Source organism: Drosophila mauritiana, chromosome X (genome assembly GCF_004382145.1).
Source record: "Drosophila mauritiana strain mau12 chromosome X, ASM438214v1, whole genome shotgun sequence".
Taxonomy (NCBI): domain Eukaryota; kingdom Metazoa; phylum Arthropoda; class Insecta; order Diptera; family Drosophilidae; genus Drosophila; species Drosophila mauritiana.
Window position 1 is genome coordinate 11,825,867 of NC_046672.1, and position 20,264 is coordinate 11,846,130.

The following is a 20,264-nucleotide window of genomic DNA, read 5'->3' on the forward strand; positions in this document are numbered from 1 at the left end:
CGTAATTAGCTGTTAATTTGGACTACCACTTGGCAACCGGGCGTGGAATTTACTTTGTAACTTCTCCATGTTTCGGCGTGTGGGACAGAGCCGCTCGTGGGTAAATTGGGCAAACGTTTTTGATTTGTCCCACAGAAGACGATGGGACTCGTATGGTTTATTAGCTCTGGTTTTGCTTTACACTATGCTTACGTTAAATTGGTATGATTTTACAAAGGTTAATTTGGTTACACAAATGTTATTTTGATTATACAATTGTTATTTTGACTATACAATTGTTATTTTGATTATATAATTGTTTTTTTGAATATACAATTGTTATTTTGATTATAAAATTATTGTTTTGACTATACAATTGTTATTTTGATTCTACAATTGTTAATTTGAATTTTTACAAACGATATTTTGATTTTACAGACAATATTTTGATTGCACAAACGTTATTTTGCTTATACAATTGATATTTTGAATTTACAAATGTTTTTGGTTGCTTATCTTAAGAGGCTGTAAGGACTACATTTTCTTACAGGCGACCAATGTTGTCAACAAACGCCTGAAGCTCGGCTTGACCCTCTGCGTCGGGGGCTGACATGATCTTGTCGAGAATCTGCCAGTGAATGTGCTTATTCAATAGTCCCTGCTTGATGATCAAGGCGCGCATCAGGATGTTGAAATGGCGAGCTCTCCAAGCGGGACGCAGTCGCGGAATATAGATGCGATTGTTGACCATCTCGTTGTCGTCCACATCGTCGATGTAGACCTCTCTGCGCTCCTCTTCGCTAGGCTGCTCCTGCTGCTTTGGAGGGATTTTCTTAGGCTTCTTTGGGGGTGGAGGTATGGGATTCGTTACCGGCTGTCGGTTGGCGAGCTTCGCCATCCATTTAGATTGCAGGGCGACCAGCGCTAGGTACTCCTTGTGCATTAGGTTTGGCACATCGCGGGACAGTTCCTCCAGCATGTCGATCATCACATCCTCCGGAAAGCTGCACGACTCCGGTATCCAGTTGCCATCGGTGGGCAAAATCTTGGCCATGGAACCAAGCAACGTGGTTACAATTTTTCAATGTTATTGTTTTGTGAAAGCTACGTCGATAGATCGTGCTATCGATCGATAATATGATAATCGGCTTACCGCAATGCGTGGGAGGATTATAGAACGTTCACACTTATATTGATGTTATAAGCTATTAAATAAATATATATGTATATAATATAATGCCACAAAATATTTTATTTATATGCATTTATAAATGGTAATTTAATTTAAATACCAAGTTATCTTGCAATCGAAAGAGCCGATAACATTAGAAATAAGACCAAGCTTAAAGAAACTTTTAACTTAAACTGCGACAACCTGGGCGTTGGACAGCTTCAGTTTCATGCGAGACGTCACAAGGACCAAGGAGCATTGAACATTGGGGCACCACCACCTGCAGTGCAGCCCCTGGCTCCCTTGCCCATCCATCTGGTGAGCCAAGTAACCCCGGGAACCCAGCTGACAAGCAAATTACTTGACCGGGGCCACACCAACCACAAGTCAAGGTATGGCTGGCAACCGTTAACTTTGCAGCTAATTATAAATGAAATCCGATATCAAAAGGCACACTGGGACACGCCTTTGTGCAACACCCAGCCACCACCACCCACTCACACACACGGGGGGTTGCCCCATGCACCCCCCGCACACACACACACACACACAGACACTGAACCAGCCGTCGAATACACAGACAATGTCAATTCATTTGGAGTTTTGGAAGTCCTGGTCTTGGAGTCCTACGGTCCTGGAGTCCTGGATTCCAACCGGCCGCCAGTCTGTGGTTCTCGGCAAACAAACAAATAATGAAAACAGCACAAAGGGGCAGGCATCCGGGCGGCACTGGCGGGGGGAGGGGTGGCATGGTTGGTGTATTGTGGGCGTGGACCGAGAACAAAGTGGAAAATTCATAAAATGTCATTGTCGCTTTATTAAAACGCGCCAAAAACCTTCACGATGCCCCACCACCACTAGCAGCGCAATCTAACCCCCATTTCTAACACACAATTATGCAGTGAAATCAATTGGGTATTGAAAGCAATTTAAGTATAATAAATAATTTCATTCAACTAAAATCTAATACAAATGTTTCAATTCTGAGAATTTTACTTAATGTTTGTATATCTTTTATAAACCTTATTATAAAGCGATCATTTCGATTGGCAGTATTTTTAGCGGTGCACCCACACATTGATGTCAATCGTGGTACAACGAAGGGGGTGTTTCCGCGGGGGGATTTTGGGGGTTGGGTGGGGTTTTTGGGGGCGCATGACTGGGTGGGTGGGTGCTTTGGCAAATTGGGCGGACGGCGACGTTGTCTGCTTTGCCATCGACAGCTGTTGGCGTCATTTACAAAAGCTTTTTGGCCGTTTTATGGGGTTTTGCAACAGTTTCATTTTCATTTTGCGCAGGGCGCACACACACACACACTCATGAGCAGGAGAAGGCGGTGGGCGGGGGTGGAGTTTGGGGGTCGCATAATGCCGCCATTAGAAGTTGCCGCCAAGCACTTGCTAACGCCAAAAGATGATGATGAGCAGCAGCAAGAGCAACAAGGACCATATGCCATATGTGTATGCAGTGGCATTCGCAGAAGGGGTCTAAACTATATATTTATATATTTAAGTACTACTTTTAAACAATAAGTGAAGGTAGCAGGGTGCCCTTAAAAACAAGATTAAAGCCCTTGATTGGAAGTTACTTTCTAAAAGAGAAAATATCCCTATAAAGACTTTAGTTATAAGCCCCCTTTATCATATGCCAAAGACGCCCATGTATGTTACGCCGCAATTGTATCTGTAGTTGTGCGATGTTGCGACAACGATAATAGCTCCAACGTTTGTTGATTCGTTTGCCGTCTATATATATAAATGTCTGCCTGCCCAACCTAGGATTTTATCACGCCCAAGCCCCCAAAGTCCACGCCCCGGTCCCCGCCCATGCACCCATAACCATTTTCCCTTGCCCCTTTTTCCCAAGCGTCGTCATCGTCAGCGTCATATTTGAACTTTTAATATTGACGCCATTTAACACGTTCGGGTGGAAATTTTATAAATGACTCTGTCTGTCGTTGGCTGGCTCCCTACTATCACCCCCCTGTAGCCTCCTTGTAACCACCTTGTAGCCTCCTTGTAACCCCCTATAACCCGTGTAACCCCCCACTGTGAACGACAACCTTCGATCCCCTTCGACGCGACAACGAACAATGATGATAATGATAATGATAGTGCCGATGATGATGGCGATAGCGCTGATTATGCGGCTGATTTGGGCCGTGAGTAGTTTGGCTTGAAAATGCAGTTAATACGTTGAATTACTCGACTGTTTGTGGCCATGGCATAGATAATTGAATCATGATTTCAAATTGGCCAATTGGTTTATAACTTAAATGGCATGCCTAATAAATCGATCAAATCAAGAGTTTTGAGTTTTGATATTTGAGTATTTCAATTATATATGTTTGGTGATCATCTTGATTGGAATCCAGGGTAGTAGCTCAAAGTTTCGTGTAGTCCTTGTTCAAACTGTCAGTAGTCACTTGCGGCTTTTACGTTGGATTGTCTGCGAATTAGCTGGAGAGAGCAAATCACTTAAAGCGACCGCGCAGCTCAATCACGGCAACTCCAGGACTTTTGGGGCGGTACACTGGGACATTAGGACAACGGGACATCGGGACATCAGGACACGACAGTGGAGTCACTATCGAATGTCAGGAGTGTGTGGCATCTTATAAATCGATATGAGTGTCTGTTGCACAGACAGCGAGACTGAGACTGAAGTTCGATCGTTACTGCCGTCGACAAGAGTGCCTGTCCTGGCATACACTGCAAGAAATTAGGTAGTTACTAACGCAATTTAAGCAATTTACCTCATTTATTGTCGTTTTGCACGAGAGAGCTTAAGATTGACTATGTTTTAGTCCTTGGCCAAAGTAAAAAAAATGTTTTTGCCAGGCAGTCGAAAGTCGCCGCACAAGGGACCCCTTTTTTCTGCCTGTGCAACATTGCGAGGGGTGCAAATGGGCGCAGGGACTGTGGCAACGCGTCATCTTGTCAAATATTTCGCGCTAAATTAACACGACAGCGCGCCCAAATGGAGTAAGAAGATGTCAGCCGGGCCGAAAGGACAGACCTGGCACAGAGTCGCTAGTTGCAAGTGCCGGGTCCTCAAAGGACGCCAAAAAAAAGAAAAAAAAAGTACAGCTCAAGTGGTGCAGGGGCGTTGCAAAAAGGGGAGCGGGAAAAGGGGCTGGTGGTGCGGATGGCATTGCCATGTGCCGGCTCCTTTGCACATACATACATACTGGTACATAACTCAAATAGCGACGCAGTTGTCTGCACCACCCCCATTTGTATGTGTGTGTGAGTGCATAATTTGTTGGCTTTGTGCAACACCCCCCCCTCGTTGGCCCCCTTTTTTGCCACCTACCCCCCACTGAATGGCAGACGAAGCCGTGCCAGGCATCAAGACAGGCCAAAAGTCGTTTGGTCGGCCAGGACATGCAGCCAGAAGATTCGAGCCGAAGATTTAACTACCCTACAGGCAAATTTATACAACACTTATGGCAATATTGAAGTTGGCTATTAAGATATATACTAGTATTATGCTCCTTCTGTAACCCAAACATTTTAATCAAATCTTAGTGTTACTTCATATGACTTCCACTAGCTGAAGCACCTCAAGAAAGGGTATTAAAAAGTGGCGGAGGAAGATGCTTGCAACAGCTGCCGCTTGCAAAAGTTAACACTAACTAAGGACAGGCGGCAAGACAGACAGGGTGGCAGAATGAGAGGGCTTGATAGACAGAGAGAGAGAGAGAGAGAGGCGGCTAGAGCTGGTGTGACAGGGACAGGGGCTGGGTGTGAGAAAGAGATGTCGAGGCAGAGCGACACAGACACGGCATATTATTAAAAATGATAGCAGCAATTTAGGCGCCGGCGTAATTAAAATTAGTCAACCTAATGATGCATCATCATCATTATCAGACAGCGGTGGCAACGAGCTAAGAAGCCAGCCATTCAGCATTCCCCATTTTATTACTATCACTACTATTCAAAGTGGTAATAAATCGGAATTTAAAGATCTTGAAAAATGATCACAACATGAAATAAAACAAAACATTCGCTATAACTCAAGTTAATTTCATAAGTCATTAATTTTAAGTGACCATTACATATATTTATACATTTCCAAGTTAATAAAACTCTATGAATTCTTATCAATTTCAGCTAAATGGCAAGCTAAAGCATTTCTACGAAAATCTGCGGTCGTAACTCTGAACATCGAAATGCCAGTTGTAAGTACATAATTTTCTTGCATTTATCCTTCCCTTCGATGACGTCATTATGGGTGGCGCATATGGCGCAAAAATTGGCAAGTGGCAAGGGGGGGGGGGGGGTGTCCTTACAGGCACCCAAGGACGCATTAAAAGCCAATAACAACATCCGTGATGAGCATGAAATTAATTTACAGAAAGCACTTGATGGGCTTATTGACAGACGCGGGCATCGCACATTTATAGCCGGCCATTTGCGCTCTAAAACTGTGTGGATATATCCATGTGTATATATCTATGTGTATAGGGATATACTATATGGGGGGATGCAACCATAAACAGACGCACACTTATTAATTAAAAGCATACATTAAGGCCACACTCACCCACACAGACGCGCACAAGGAATAGCGCTTTATGTGCGGCCAGATCATAAACTCCATAAAATCCTTATACGACCACCATCTACCACTGGGCACTGCGCAAAAATGTGGGCAGCATATGATGGAAACAACTATTCTATATTTTAAACTGCAAAATATTAACAGACCAATATAACTATTTTACCTTTAATATTTTATTTAATGCTCAATGCTCTATATTTTTATTTCGAACATGAAAAAGTATTGAGTTCTATAAGTTCACATCTTTAGAATAATATTTTCGTACTATTTTCCAAATAATTTCGTATTCAAAGGATAAAATGAATTATCTAAAAATACTAGTGTTGGTAAATCCTTGAGTGTTCATTATTTTTCTCAGTGCCTGCTGGCAGCAACATTTGGTGAGCATATTGAACGCCTTCTTGGCCTTTTCGGGATAGCATTTGGCTTTGGTTTTGGCTTTCGCTTTGGTTTCGGGGCTTGGAGCTCATAAAAATTGGCTTAGACCGCATCAATGTTGGCCTGTGTGTGCGTGTATGTGTGTGTGTGTGTGAGCACGATTGTTTATATGGGCCACTATTAAGCGAGTTGAAAAGTTGACATTATTTTTCGTTTATATTTAATCATAATTTCAATTAAAATTGCTTTTACGACACTGCCAACAATGACGTAGTGTTGGCTAAATGGGAGTGCATCGTTAAACTCGTAAAACCGAGTGTGATGACTAAGTAAATCACATCGGGCGGGTTGAGGGGTTCATCTGGAATAGTGAAAGCAAGGGTTTTTAGAGCTGAGCCATTATTTGCAGCTGTGCGGGTGAGCGAAAAGTTGTTAAGAAATTGGGGAATTAATAGCTAATTACAAAATAGAGAGAAATTAACATTACTGCGCAAATGTTTGCTAAGATATTACAACATTTCAAATAGTTTGATGGAGTATCGATTAAAGCTAGAATTTAAATTGCTAAGCAGTGATAAATTTGGTCAAAGCCTATTTGATAATTAGTCATTTCATTATACAAATGAAATGCATTGATTAATCGTCGATAACGATAACCTGGCCAGTTATGCACTCGACACAAATGCTGCATTAAATGCAAATGGGAAATAATTATCTGATTGTGAGTCATCTGCAAGACAGAGATGGGTGGGTTGCGAGAAAGAGAGGAGAACAACTGCACAGAAGTCAATAAAGGATCAAAGGAGAATGCAAATCGCAATCGCCAGTGTCAATGGCTGTTTTCATTTTATTCGCCTGTTGTTTTATTTATTTTCTAATGATTTATTTATCTCTTAGCCTTTGTGGTCCGTCGCTGTAGATGTATCTGCATCTGTATCTGTATCACTGCCTGTGGCTGTACATGCATTTGTATCTGCATGTGTATCTATGTCCGTAGATTTGACTTTCACACATGGCACGTACCGTACCGGACTGGACCGGACCGGACAACATGAAACGAAATACAAATAAATATTTTCGCAACAGCTGCAGTTGAAAATATCTACTATATATGCCATAAAAAGCGCCTCCCATTCATTCGCATTCATTCAAATGCATGGCACTTGCCGCCGCTTGCAGTGCAACCCCGCCGTTGCATCCCCCAATCCGACGAGCTCCGGCCGGCCGGACAACTGTACTGAACTGACCTGACCCCTCCTCCTAATCCCCTGCTAATAGTTCCATCTCCACGACCCTGCGGTCATTGCATTTGCGGGCAGTTCAATTAAATTTTCCCAGTTCAATGCATGCGGGTGGCCCAACACTAACTAATAGATGGAGGACGATGGCGGTGACGACGGGTTGGCAAGGCATTTCTATCACTTCATATTTCTTTCTATTAGGTGGAAACACGAACCCCCTGGCTCAATTAATTTATTTGTTTATTGCATTTCATGCGCCATATTTAAATCATGGGTTTCTGCAGTCGGGGGAATCAGGCGATATGGGCGCACACACTCGTATCGTTTATCATTATATGGCCTATTAATTACCAAATACCGTTTGCCAGTCTGCAACCCCTGCTCATCCGTGGCTCACTATAATACCCCGTACAAAGGGGTATGCTGCATTCGTGATCATGTGGATGGCAGGTGGATATTGTAGAAGGAATTTTCATCGAGTGCTTACTGCATATTTGGGGGAATCTTAAGATCGAAAGCATAAAGTGCATGAGTCTTAAAGAGTTTATGATATAACTATGTATATAATCAAATCTAATTAAGATATTAATTTACATTTAAGGCATAAAATGTTATGTTTGGCTTGTTTAAAAAAAATACAATTGCTAAATTTCGATTGGCGGGTATCCGAAAGTCTGAATATTGACAATGAACAACTTTCTTGTTTTCAAATTGCATTTGCACTTGTTTTTATGGCTTTTGCCGGACTCCTGGTCCTTGGTCCTTGGTGCCTGCATCCTGGACCTGCTTCTGGTTCTGGCTCTGACCATCGCCTGCAGACGGACGGAATGCAATGCAAGTGCAGCTGGCGCCGTTCCTGCAGTGCTACTCCTGTAGGAAAATGCAAGGGGCACAATGTGGGCAAATGTGAGTTGGAGGTGTTGGCTGCCCGATTGGCTGCTCCAGTGCTCCTCCTCCAGATCTGAGTTGCTCTGTTGTGTCTGGCGCATTTCACATGATAAATGATGCAACAGACTAAACGTTGAAAATCGCTGCAACGAGAACGCAGTGCAGGAATGAGTGCGAATCCGCCCCTTCACGGGGATGAGAATGGAATTAGGTGCTGGGAGCTGGGAGGATCTGGACACTGGGAACTGAATCGAATAGGATTCAGGATGGGCAATGGCAATGGTCGCCTAATAAGCCAACACACCAGAGCGTGACAAAACAAACAAATTGATGGAATGCCAGGCATCATAAATAATGACTTGCGATCCCCAGCAACAAAGGACAATAATAAACTTGGAGCAGTTTCTGTCCCATTTTCTGCGGGGATATGTGAGCAAAGCGAATCCAGAGCGTTTGCCCTAACTTAAAAATTCTAATCGAGTAATATGGTTCAATTACTTGGAATTAATTAGCTGCAGTAGCAAAATAGGTACATTTTTTAGGCTTTCTAAAATGAGAAAACTTCGAGAAACCATCTAAGACTTGACTAAATATACCGTGATTTTAGTTAATAGCATTAAAATTTTAATTTGTAGATTAGATTCTGCTTTGATAAGATCTTTATTATATGTATGTTCTTGAAATTGTTGGTAAAACCTGTTAATGTCAAAGGAATTGATTTATATATGATAATATATGTGATAATATTAATATTTCTGTACAACTTGTTCATTTTCAAATGTTAGATCTTAGTGACTTAAATGTTATTTACTACTTAATAATATTTAAGTACTTAGCTCTATATTTATATTCACCCCACTTGCAGCGTGTGTTCTACATGCAGATGACAATGGGGCGCGAAGAGAGTCCAAAAAATGTTCGAACGCATATTGTTAACGGAGTGGTGGGCAGTGTGGGCGGTGGGCGTGGCGGGCCGAAATCGGATATGTGCACAACAATACACACAGGCTCATGTGGGGCACACGACAAATTCCGCACGGCCGGAATACATATGCAAAATGTATAATTAACCAAACACACACGCACACTTTCAGAGTGAAAAGGACCAAAAAGGAGAGCGTAGGTGCTGTGTGTGTGTGTGTGTGTGTGTGGGTGGGGAAATGTTACGGCCGCTTACACAGACAGCCGGGCACTTCGACCACGTACCTCGCTGATCCCGTCACTCCTTGCCATCCTGCCACTTCTAGCACTCCTGCCACTTTGTCCTATCCGGCCGGACATGGCCGGCAAGGCATTGAATATTTTGACTTTACCAAATACCCTGCCAAAAGGGTATTCCCAATCGATAAGGACAACGGCCAAAAAAGGGAGTGCGCTCTTCTGGGATGGCATTTAAAAGAATGAAAAAGTGCAGTATGTTCTTTTTTAAACATCTAAGCATCTATAGATTTGCATTTTCTAAAGTAAACCAATATTATTATTTATATAATATGCTAACTTGCATTCAATACATTTTAAACAATTCGTTTTTAATAATATAAGATGAAAATTAAACACATAACTAGAATTGTCATTATGGACACCTCTTCTAGCTTTTTAGCAATTTCAGAGCATCGAAAAGTCGTCATACTTTCTCTAATAATCGCACCCATTCACTTTGCTCGTCCCTTTTTACGAGTGTAACCTGTGTGAGTGAGTGCGGCAGTGGCAACAATGAAACGGGCAAAATGTTGCTCATTTTTTGTCGGTCCTTCCGTCCAGGCACTCTACCCCAGAATTTTTGCCCAAACCATACCAATCCAACCCCCCTCCCCCCATCCGTTCCATGGTCCTGGTGATGTTTGGTCCAGTGGCTGCTCCTTTGGCCAATGTTGCTGCTACTGCTGCTCCTGCTGTTAAATGCTGTGGTCAGCATTGCTCCACCTGCTCCACCCGTTTTTGCAAAAATATGGAAACATTTGGCACTAATTGCATGTGCTCAGCAGCAATGTTGCTGCTGCGGAGCGACAGTTATGACAGCGGCAATGGAAAATGGAGGCGTCGGCGGCGGCGGCGACTGCACAAAGCACAAAAGAAATTGCGCAAAAATGGTTGTAACAAAAGAACAGGACACGCACACACACACATACCCACACACACACACACACATGTAGCCGCCACATGTGAAATGGGACAATTGCAGGACATCATAAACGTTTGCCACACCGCAAAAAAAGGCAAAGAACTTCCACTAAAGATCTGAAAGCATCTAAAGGTTTTGCAATTAAACATTAAGAAAATCCATAGTTATCAAAGCAGAAATGATTATTAGCTATTACTTTATCATATACAACATTTTTTTTCCAGTGTAACCCTCGGCGAGGCCAAAAATGTTTCAGAAAGAACCCAAGAATGAGCGAAAGAATGCGCGTGGCGCAGAACAAGGAAATTGGGGGTATGAGTATGAGTATGGGTATGGGGAGTCCTTCCCCAGGACTCCTGTTGCTCCTGTGCCATTCTGTTTGCTACTTCTTTCTAATAGTTGTTACACACACGCATAAAAGCCAACGACGTAGCAGTAGCAACAGCAGTCCCTGAAAGCGAGAGAGAAAAAAGCGGCAAGAGAATGGTGAAAATCCGGCGGAAAAGTGGGCAAATGGTGGGGGGGCAAGGACATCCTTGTAAATGGCAATGACAAAGGCAACAATCCGCGGCATATGCACGTCCTGTATACGCCAGCATATTTTACTGACCATGGGCTTATGGCCCCTTTTCGATAAAAATCCAGACACTCGAACGTAAAGAGAGCGCCGCTTGAAAAGATGGCCAATTAATGAAGAATTTCCAGTGCCATGTTTGCGACAAAATTAAACATCATTTGGCTTTATTAGCATCATTAGAGTTCTTAAAAATTTGGGTCATGGAAAGAGGAGGTCATTGAATTGAGTGTATAAACATCCTTGGAAACAATCTCTTAACTCTATCTATCTATCTCTATGGCCAATTGAACGATAATGCCGTCAGAAGAGAGGACATTCCAAAGACCAATAACCGTTATTGGCGGGGCACTCACCTGTTACCTGTTTGAGTGAACCGCTATTTTTATTCCCAGCTGCACTGGAGTTTCTAATTGGTGGCTGCGTTCGTGTGGAAGCGCCTCAAAATGATGCTTCTCGAGACAAAGTCCTTTTGGCAACAGCAGCCACTGGGACTCGTCTAAGGGGGAGGGGGAGGGGGAGGGGTTAGGGCCAACTCATTTTGGCCATGAAGAAGACATCAAGGGTAAAAAAGAGGCGAAAATTTATTGAAGAGCAAACTCATTTGACTATAACTTATGATTGGATTATCGGTTTAGTATGGCATTTGACAGCAGCCAGCCATGTGAGTGTGTCTGTGCGCCTTTGTGTGTCTCTCTGTGTGTGTGTGTGTGTGTGTGTGCGAGAGTATCTGTGTGAGTATCTGTGTGGGCATCTGTGTGTCTGTGATAAGACATATGTCTGTGCGCCTATATGCAGGCTATGCAAGCCAAGAGCCTCGGTGGGAAAGTCATAAATGCGCCGCAGACAAGCGGAAAGATGCTGGCTGACTGTCTCCGGCACTTTTACCTCTTTCTCCGCCCAACCAATACCCCCCGCCCGCCCTCCATCTCTTTTCAGGCTGCTCTTTTTGGCCAGCAAATTCGTCTGGCTGGGAGGCACTGAAACAAAAATACTATATATAAATTGAAATTTTAATGTTCATTATTGATAAACATTAAAGATACTAGTGATGTTTTTTGTTTATTTTTTACCCCATTAAATAATGCCTGCCGAGTGATAACTTTTTTTAAAATAGCTGTCTAAAAGTATGCAACTGTATGCTTCTAAACAGGCAGCAGGAAACGCAAAGTTCATTTTATGTTGCATACTTTCAGGCTGCCGTTCAAGTGATTTTACTTCAGTGGCTTCTTTGGCACTCTACTCTTTGTTTTGTTGCTATATGCAGTGGCATTAATTACATTTGATTTAATTTTTAGCGGCATACCATCATTTCTTTCGGTGCACTTGCTCCTTGGTCTCCGTCTCCGTCTGGGTCTGAGTTTTGGTTTTTTGGGCTTCGCTTTGGCTGCTTCATTTGGCTGTGGCAACATGCAACAGCAAGAGCAGTCAACGCGATTGCTTTATGTCTATGCTACAGCCTGCAGCCGGCAGCCTCCAGCTTCCAGCGTCGAGCATCTAGCTACCAGAGCCTCATCCTCATCCATGAGCACCCCATCGCCCCTTCCGAAAGTCACCCCCCTGCGCTTTGTGTGCCAGCCTGTTAGGGTCTGTTTTATTGCGCCATAAACACGCACTTAGGCACATATACGCAAAAAACATAAGCAAATACGAAAATATGCACTGCGAATAAAAGTTGGAGCTCAATTCGTTGCTTTGAAAACTGTGTTTCTATTATAAGAATATATAGCTAAGAATATATTATATAGTATTAAAGTGGGTTTTTCGTGGCTCATGTTTTATAACATCAACATATAAAACATAAACATATTTTCGCCAGTGTACAGATACTTTTGCATGTATGGCCTAAGTAGTCCCAGTTCCCCGGCCACCTTCTAGCCATAACTTTCGTTAGCCTTTGGAAATGTGTAGCCGAGTGTAAAATTTTGATTTTTCAACCTACACAAACAAAGAGCGGATGACTTGGGAGGGGACACAAAAGAAATTGGGGGATGCGGTGGGGAGCCAAAGAGGCTCGGCAATTTGATAACGATTTCAAGTGCTGAACACCCCAAAAAAAAAAAAAAAAAAAAAACATTGCAAATCCGCAAAGAAATGGGAAATCACAGAATTAGACCATGCTAATAGGAAAACTCCCAAAACTGGTAAACTCTAGTAACATTTAAAGTAAATTAGCACTAATACTAAAACTACTTTCTATAACGACTAACTTACCAATCTATAAGGTTATGTTTGCCACTAAGTTTCTAGTTTGATTTTCAATCGAATTTATACGTTTGTATTTATTTAAAGAAACACCATCTGTGTTTCCTTTCCAATGGGAAATGAATTTTCCCTGCGTAAACCTGAAGCATAATTTTGCTGTTCTCATAATGCGAGTAGGTCAAAGGACTTGGTGCCAGTACGGTGTGCACTTTGCCCAAACTTTAATGCATTTAGATGGGGCAAATGGAATGTCCTTGCTCCTGCTTTTTGTCCTGCTCCTTGTCCTGCTCCAGCTCTAGCTCCAGCTTCAGCTCCTGCCACTTTTTCCGGACGCCGTTGCCAAGTGTCGCGCCATAAGAGACGCAAAAATCTCGGCATAAACTAATTATGTCTGCTTTTTAGGCGCTCAGGCAGGCGAACGAACACATTCGCACACATACATACGCACATACGCAAGTCAAGATATTGAATTTCCCAGTGAAATTTGCCTGCAGGAAAAGCTGCTGGCAGATTCAACAAGTTATATGGTTGGGTATGTGCCCCATTTTTGCTACCCCCCCAAACACATTCGCACAAAATACGAACGTTCCAGGAAAATGAGGTGTATGTTCGGTTTATTTTTCGGTTTTTTCTTTTCACTCTGTTTCAATAAAAATGTGAACAAATTATTTTCGAGTGGCCTTAGATTCGCCTCCTTGGCCATAATTGGTTATCCTTCGTTTATTCACCGACTGTAAGCCAAGTTTCACATGACAGTTATGTAACGCCGCAAAGGACTCTGCCAACATAACAGTATGTTGCGCTCTCCGAAGAGAGCAAGGACAACAGTGATGTTAGGTGCGAAAGAGAGCCAGTAAATAAGGGAGAACGCAACTCTCTTAGGTAAACTCTTAGATGAAGTATAACAGTTTTGCTGAAACAAACTGTTCAATTTGTAACGCCTAAGAGAAAAGTTCCGCGGCCACTTAGCATTAAACTAGAACTAAACCTAATGTTTTCCTTTAAAAATTTCTAGAAAATGTTTTAGAAATTCTTTTTAATATTTGTAAATATATTTTTCAATGTATTTTAGTACAATTAAGTTGTTTACTTTAGGAGAATCCTTTTAGCCAAGACACCAATCCGCGAATATAAGAGTTTGGCATGCCGCAAATCTCTGAGGCATTTTATTAGCGTAAACTTCATGTAAACTCGATAATCAATTCCATTTTCCGAACTCTTTTTCAAGAGTTTTCTCTTAATTCTTATCCTTCGACAAAGAACGCAAGCGCACAGAAAATATAAGTCAAGTTTTATAGCATTTAAATAATAATATTTCGGAGTGTCGATTTAATAATGCAAAGTGTAAGATCTGACACAATTTATTCGGCAAATAAACTCTTTTGAATTATTCAATTGAGCGAAAATCGTATGCAACAAAACTCAAAAGCTGATTAAATTTGAAATACTTTATTCAAGCATATGTTCGATTCGATGCAAAAAGATCAAGCGATTTAACGCTTAATAGCCGGTAATGCTGCCCGATACGCGAAGATATCCCTCGATATTGCCAAATTTGAGCTTAACAATGCCATCGATGGCATCGCGATAGGTAATGATCATCGGACCACCGATCCTTATCCCATTCACGGCCACACATCCGGTGCGACTTTCGTTTTCCAGAAACAAGGCCTTCTCGCCGCGAGTCAAGCTGGCATGGAGCTTATGCAACGACTTTTTGTGGTATAAACGGATTATTCAGATTGGGATATGTACATATATACACATATATATTCACAACTCACCTTATCGGGCGAATAGTAGTCAAGACTCTTGTCGTTTTCATCGCTGCCGATGCGCCAAACTTGATAGGTGTGCAACACCTGGGTGGGTCGACCCTCAAACGATATGCTGGCCATTCGGATGCAGTTCACCACTTTGAGTTTAACTTCTGTCGAATTTTCCGGATTGCCTCGAAATTTTGTTTTCTGCTGCTATATGCAATGGAATACGATATCGAACTGAATGTACGACCAAAATTATTTTGACATTTGTCTAAGCATTGCCTACTGTGATGCGGTACTGTGATCACTTGGTCCTTGAAACTAATTTCATCGAACAAACGGAGCTGTCAAATCCATGTACCCCTGCCCTACCCGAAATATATTCAGTTTGCCACCAGAGCTCGTCTGGAGCACAACTCGTTTCGGAACGAAAAATCTAAAAATTTCGAAATTATTGTGTAATTGCTAAGCTACAAATTGTACAAGCAAACCAAAAAAAAAAAACTACACAGAAATCGTACAACATTTGTGTTTCTAGAGTTTCATGCTTTTGTTGACTCAAATACTCGCCATTGCTTTTTGTAAAGACTTGAAAGCAATGGCAACGGATTGCAAAGCAACCGCTTAACACAAAAAAGTAAGTAATTGAATTGTTCTCTTTTTTTTCCATTAACTAACAAATATTTCAGCGCCGTCCTGCTGAATGAGGGGTTTGCTTGAAGTTTAACATATTATACTTAATCGACTTATCACTACATGCTTATATATACTATCGTGGAATTGGTAAGCTACAAATTTAACAAAAAAATTAACCGCCACAGAAATCTTTACAATATTTCAGGAGTTTCATGCTTTTGTTAACTTAAATACTCGCCATTGCTTTTTGTAAAGCAGAAATGGGAAAGAAATTTTGCAACGCATCTGGATAATTGGTGATGGGCATCTCCTTCGGAATCTGACAATTCGATAACGGGATTACACATATTGCAGTCAAATCGATGGCACCGGTCCCGTTGGACAGTAGCTTGCATCGAATCTAACATGTTATACAACACTACTCGACCTAAAACTATGGTCTTATATGGGATAATGTGCGTTTAGAAGGGTTAAAAATAAAATATTGTTAAATTAAAGCGGAAAGTGTGGAATCTTTTCAAGGGGCTTGTATATATGTGTACCTATGTACATTCCAATTAGTAGTGCCAGTCGAAAGACAATGCTCTGAAATTGTGGGAAGGTGAATCGGGTAAACGGGGGAGTGGCACCGGGAATATCGGCGTATCGTGATGCGTGATTCGTGATGCGGTTGCTTGCAACGTGACACGGGGCGCTCTGCTACTCGATAAATTTGTATTCAAAATGCAGACCCAAATGAAATTATCGACCACAGACAGATTTCAGACGTGGATTCAATTACAAGGCATGTGCGGAGTTGGACACTCGAGAGGAGGCTTGTGGGTTAAGGCATCTGGTGGCTAAGGGGGTTGCCCTTTGTCTTCTGAGCTGCACAAATACATACGCATAAATTTGCCTTGCTATTTACATAAATGTGTGTGGGTGGTTTGGGTTGGTATAGGGTTTTGGTTTGGGTTTTGCGTTTGTGTTTGTGTTATGACATTTGCTTACGAAATGAACATCATTATCGGCATACTTGGGTTTTCCATTTAAGCACACACACTTATGCTTGCACTGCTACAAATTTTATTAAGTAATAGATATATATATAAAACATACAAATAAATAATATATCTATATATATATGTATCATGATTAAGTCTATCTATATAAGGAATGTGTTGTGTTTTTCTTAGGTTGTTATATATAGTTATTACTTAGATATAGTCTGGCTGATCAAGGCACTTATTTTTTGACTGTACACTTGGGTGCTTAACGGCCAGTTCCCGATGGTGGTTAATTAGCCACACAGATACACACACCTGATGAGGCACTCCCACTCCCACACGCCCATCCTTTAGTTACTCATCTCGCAACGTAATTGGTCTGTATACAATTGTAATTATAAACCACTAATAAGATTCGAACACGAAGCGATTTTCAAACTAGCATTGAACGTGGCAAAGCGATGGTAAATGAGAACCCGCCCCCCACCCCCCGCCGATATTCCACGTTGAATTGAACCCTTTTCCCAATTCCCACTTTTCCTGTCAGTTGTTACGGCTTCGTCGTCGTTGCCACATCAACAAGTTAATTTCGCATCGGCGGGACGGAGTTGGTGGTGGGGGTGGGGGGAGCGGGCTTTGGGAAAATTGGGTGTTTTTGAATCTCAGTGCATTCAAATGGTCGGAAAATGGGGGCGTGGCTGGGCGGTGCGTTGGCGACGGCGCTTAAGTGACTATTTAATGCGATTAAAATTGGAAAAGCTTCGCTTGACCAGGACACTCTGTCGAATCGGGCGGGTGTTGGGTAGGTTGTTCAAAGGGTCAAGGGGTTAAGGCTGCACCCGCCCAGTGGGTTCAAGCGGTCACAGGTGAGCCCCGTAACCGATGACTCCCAGATGCACCGCTTCCAAATTGCATTTGCTTGCGAACTCCCAACTCGTCCATGCTGGCAAATGGAAATGATTGAGTTCCTGGGAAATCAAGTCAAAGTATATTAAACCGAATTATGCTCCAAAATGGTCGAGAACTGGAAAACTGAGTTTCGAGTCGATAAAGCTTCCGGTACAAAATCAATTAATTGCCTCCATTGCGAATGATGAATTACGAACGGCCTTTCGAGGGCTATAAAATATAAATATAAATATAAATATAAATAAAAATACAAAATAAACATATTCTTTTCAATAAATATAACTTGAATGTTATCCAAGCTAAGTTAGTAATCGTTTATTAACAACTTGGTTTGCATTTCAATTTGTATCAACTTGCATAGGTAATTCCATTTGACCCTTGAATCGATGACCTTGTATAACTCGTTCTCTTCCTCTTGAGCTGAGATTACGCGATTCGAGGACCATCTTCGCATCTCTGCCAGCGACGAAATGAAAATGAAAATGGAAATTGACAAGTGGCCAAGCTGGCAACTGGCAACTGGAAACTGGCGAGGATGTGATGACCACCAAGAAGAGGAATGCACTCACATGTGAAATGGAAAAAATTATAATCCAAATAAGAGAATGCAAAAGGATATGGATGTGGCGAGCGAAGTTTCGGGGTCAGCAGGATTCGCTGGGAAACCCAGTGGAGACCGGGATGAAACCACCGGGGGGCTGGATGGTTGGCTAAGAAGCCGGCGAAGCGGAGCGAGGCAATCGAAATCGATGACGGATACGCTGGCAGGACAACAAGTCATCGGCTGTCCCGCAGATTGAGCTCCTGCTCCTGCTCCTTGTGTGGCTACTGCTGTAGCCATTTTTGAAAATTTCTTAAAATTCAATAAATATTTATGAGTTGATAATGCCAAAGGCACACACACACACAGCTGGCATGGTCGCTTGGTTGAATTAAATGGATTACAGATACACAGTGGCGTTCAAGCTTTATGCGAATGTAATATAAAATAATATTAATATAAAGTGTGCAAATATTAAAGCCTTAAAAATGGATATTTATTATAAGTTTAAAATAACTAATTGTGAAATATTTTTAAGACATAATACTAGTAACCTATGTAAGATAATTGTTTAACTTCGAAATGTTATAGTTTTTATTTATGTTCTTGTGATAAAAATCATAAGCAAGAAACTACTAATATAACTAAATTATTAATAGGGATTGAAATCCAAAAAAAAAGGCGTGAGCACTATTTTTGTGGCCTCAGCTGTGCAAGGAAGCGCTCAGCGCCACGCACAAAATGCAAACACGCACAGCGGAATAACATCAGAGCGAGAGAGAGAGAGAGAGTGATGGGGCGACAGCGGACGAAAGAGACGGACATAGAATATGGGATACTCCATATGGTTGGGGGCTTGAATGAGGCGATGGGTTCAAAGGGCACGCCAAGATGCTCGGTTAGCCGGCTTGTGCTTCTCAAAGTGGAACGGAACACATATCAAGTAAATGTGCATAATTCATACTCGCAGTTATCCGTTTGCAGTTCGCATTAGTGGACAATCGGGTGAAGGACATGCCACGAGTGTCACAACTTGGTCTGATTCCTACCCCAGCGCAGTGCACAAGTTTCGATATTCTTAATGATAAATAAAGTATATACATTATGCTTACTGCATATATAATACCATTTATTAAAGACCAGAGTAAATAGGTACTTAAATAGTAAATTTAATGGTCAAGAAGCAACTTTGGCTTTAATATTGCGATGACAATTGTGGAATAACACTTTGTACAAATGCATATATGGGTATCTTTATGATGCAGCAATGAATTTCCGGATTTGGTCATGGCCAACTGCCTACTTACCGCTTAGAAATTCCTGATCACATTGTCCTTGGAACTAATTTCATCGAACAAACGGAGCTGTCAAATCCATGTACCCCTGCCCGACCCGGAATATATTCAGTTTGCCATTAGAGCTCGTACGGAACACATCTCGTTTCGGGAAAATAAAAATGTGAAAAAAAAACACAAAATTTTTAGTAAAACCCAAAAAAGTTTTGGATTGCTTCGGTTCGCTTCGGTTCACTTCGGTTCAGAGGGACGCCCTTACAAAAATGAAATCAACCTGATAATACATCCAAATAACACATATAATCACACAATCTGAATGGTAAGTTTTTTTTTTTTTTTTTTTTTGTGAACCCCTTGTAAACGAAACATATGTTTATCCTGAATATACAGATGCTTCTACCGCACTGACCTAGTGAATCCCGTTCACCATTCCATATGTTAGTTGATTGCTTGGCAACAATCAATTGCATTACCAAACCAGAAATACACGCCATTGCTTTTTGTAACGACGTGAAAGCAATGGCAACGGATGCGAAGCAGCCGCTTAACACAAAAAAAGTAAGTAGCTATTTTTTTTTTTTTTTTTTTTTTTTTTTTTTTTTTCCCATTAACTAACAAATTTTTTAACGCAGCTGGGAAACGAACACTTGATGTTTGGCCAACGGGATTACTATGGTATGCCCCTCAAAACGAAGGTAGATGATCGCATCGTTTTGGATGCGACTGGTGCGCTTATTATATATGGGGTTTCGCTCCGCTTGCTAGTTGGTATATGGCCGTTCCTCCGTTCTCTTCCTTCGGTTGATTCAGCTCAAATGCAAACTAATGAAGATCGTTCCGCAGACTATAGGTTACTTGATAGCCAGACCATCATAGGATAGGTATGTTTAACAGCATTTCAACCCATTCAATTGCATTAATCGTACCGTCATCACAGATATAACGGAGTAAAACTCGATGGGACCGGTCCCGTTGGACGAGAGGATTGCATCGTTTTGTCCGTTATTAGC

General features: G+C 41.8%; 2 protein-coding genes and 2 long non-coding RNA genes across 6 annotated transcripts; 2 read left to right on the plus strand and 2 right to left on the minus strand.

Moving 5' to 3' along the window:
• Positions 1 to 238: 238 nt before the first annotated feature.
• LOC117146909 (moonshiner) lies at positions 239 to 1,102 on the minus strand. Of its 3 annotated transcripts, none has more exons than XM_033313530.1 (2): positions 851 to 1,101; positions 239 to 793 (listed from the first exon to the last, which is right to left on the minus strand). In XM_033313530.1, the coding sequence occupies exons 1-2, from the start codon at positions 1,031 to 1,033 to the stop codon at positions 524 to 526; spliced, it is 453 nt and encodes a 150-aa protein (XP_033169421.1). In that variant the 5' UTR covers positions 1,034 to 1,101; the 3' UTR covers positions 239 to 523. The 3 variants fall into 3 exon arrangements, with proteins under 3 accessions (XP_033169421.1, XP_033169420.1, XP_033169418.1); XM_033313529.1 differs by having other exon boundaries at positions 239 to 796; XM_033313527.1 differs by having other exon boundaries at positions 239 to 1,102.
• Positions 1,103 to 14,566: 13,464 nt separating this feature from the next.
• Positions 14,567 to 15,140, minus strand: LOC117147366. The gene is made up of 2 exons (XM_033314233.1): positions 14,909 to 15,140; positions 14,567 to 14,837 (listed from the first exon to the last, which is right to left on the minus strand). The coding sequence occupies exons 1-2, from the start codon at positions 15,020 to 15,022 to the stop codon at positions 14,625 to 14,627; spliced, it is 327 nt and encodes a 108-aa protein (XP_033170124.1). The 5' UTR covers positions 15,023 to 15,140; the 3' UTR covers positions 14,567 to 14,624.
• Positions 15,141 to 15,284: 144 nt separating this feature from the next.
• LOC117147367 lies at positions 15,285 to 16,027 on the plus strand. The gene is made up of 3 exons (XR_004459835.1): positions 15,285 to 15,524; positions 15,577 to 15,670; positions 15,729 to 16,027. It is a non-coding gene; the product is annotated as an uncharacterized LOC117147367 (long non-coding RNA).
• A 3,338-nt stretch (positions 16,028 to 19,365) lies between these two features.
• On the plus strand, positions 19,366 to 19,971 carry LOC117147521. The gene is made up of 3 exons (XR_004459846.1): positions 19,366 to 19,573; positions 19,645 to 19,812; positions 19,887 to 19,971. It is a non-coding gene; the product is annotated as an uncharacterized LOC117147521 (long non-coding RNA).
• Positions 19,972 to 20,264: the final 293 nt, after the last annotated feature.

Excerpts from the sequence above, each read along its gene's own strand:
- LOC117146909 (XM_033313527.1), bottom strand. The coding sequence starts at position 1,033 with ATGGCCAAGATTTTGCCCACCGATGGCAACTGGATACCGGAGTCGTGC.
- LOC117147366 (XM_033314233.1), bottom strand. The coding sequence starts at position 15,022 with ATGGCCAGCATATCGTTTGAGGGTCGACCCACCCAGGTGTTGCACACC. Across the intron at positions 14,838-14,908 it reads ACTACTATTCGCCCGATAAG|TCGTTGCATAAGCTCCATGC; the intron begins GTGAGTTGTGAA and ends TACCACAAAAAG.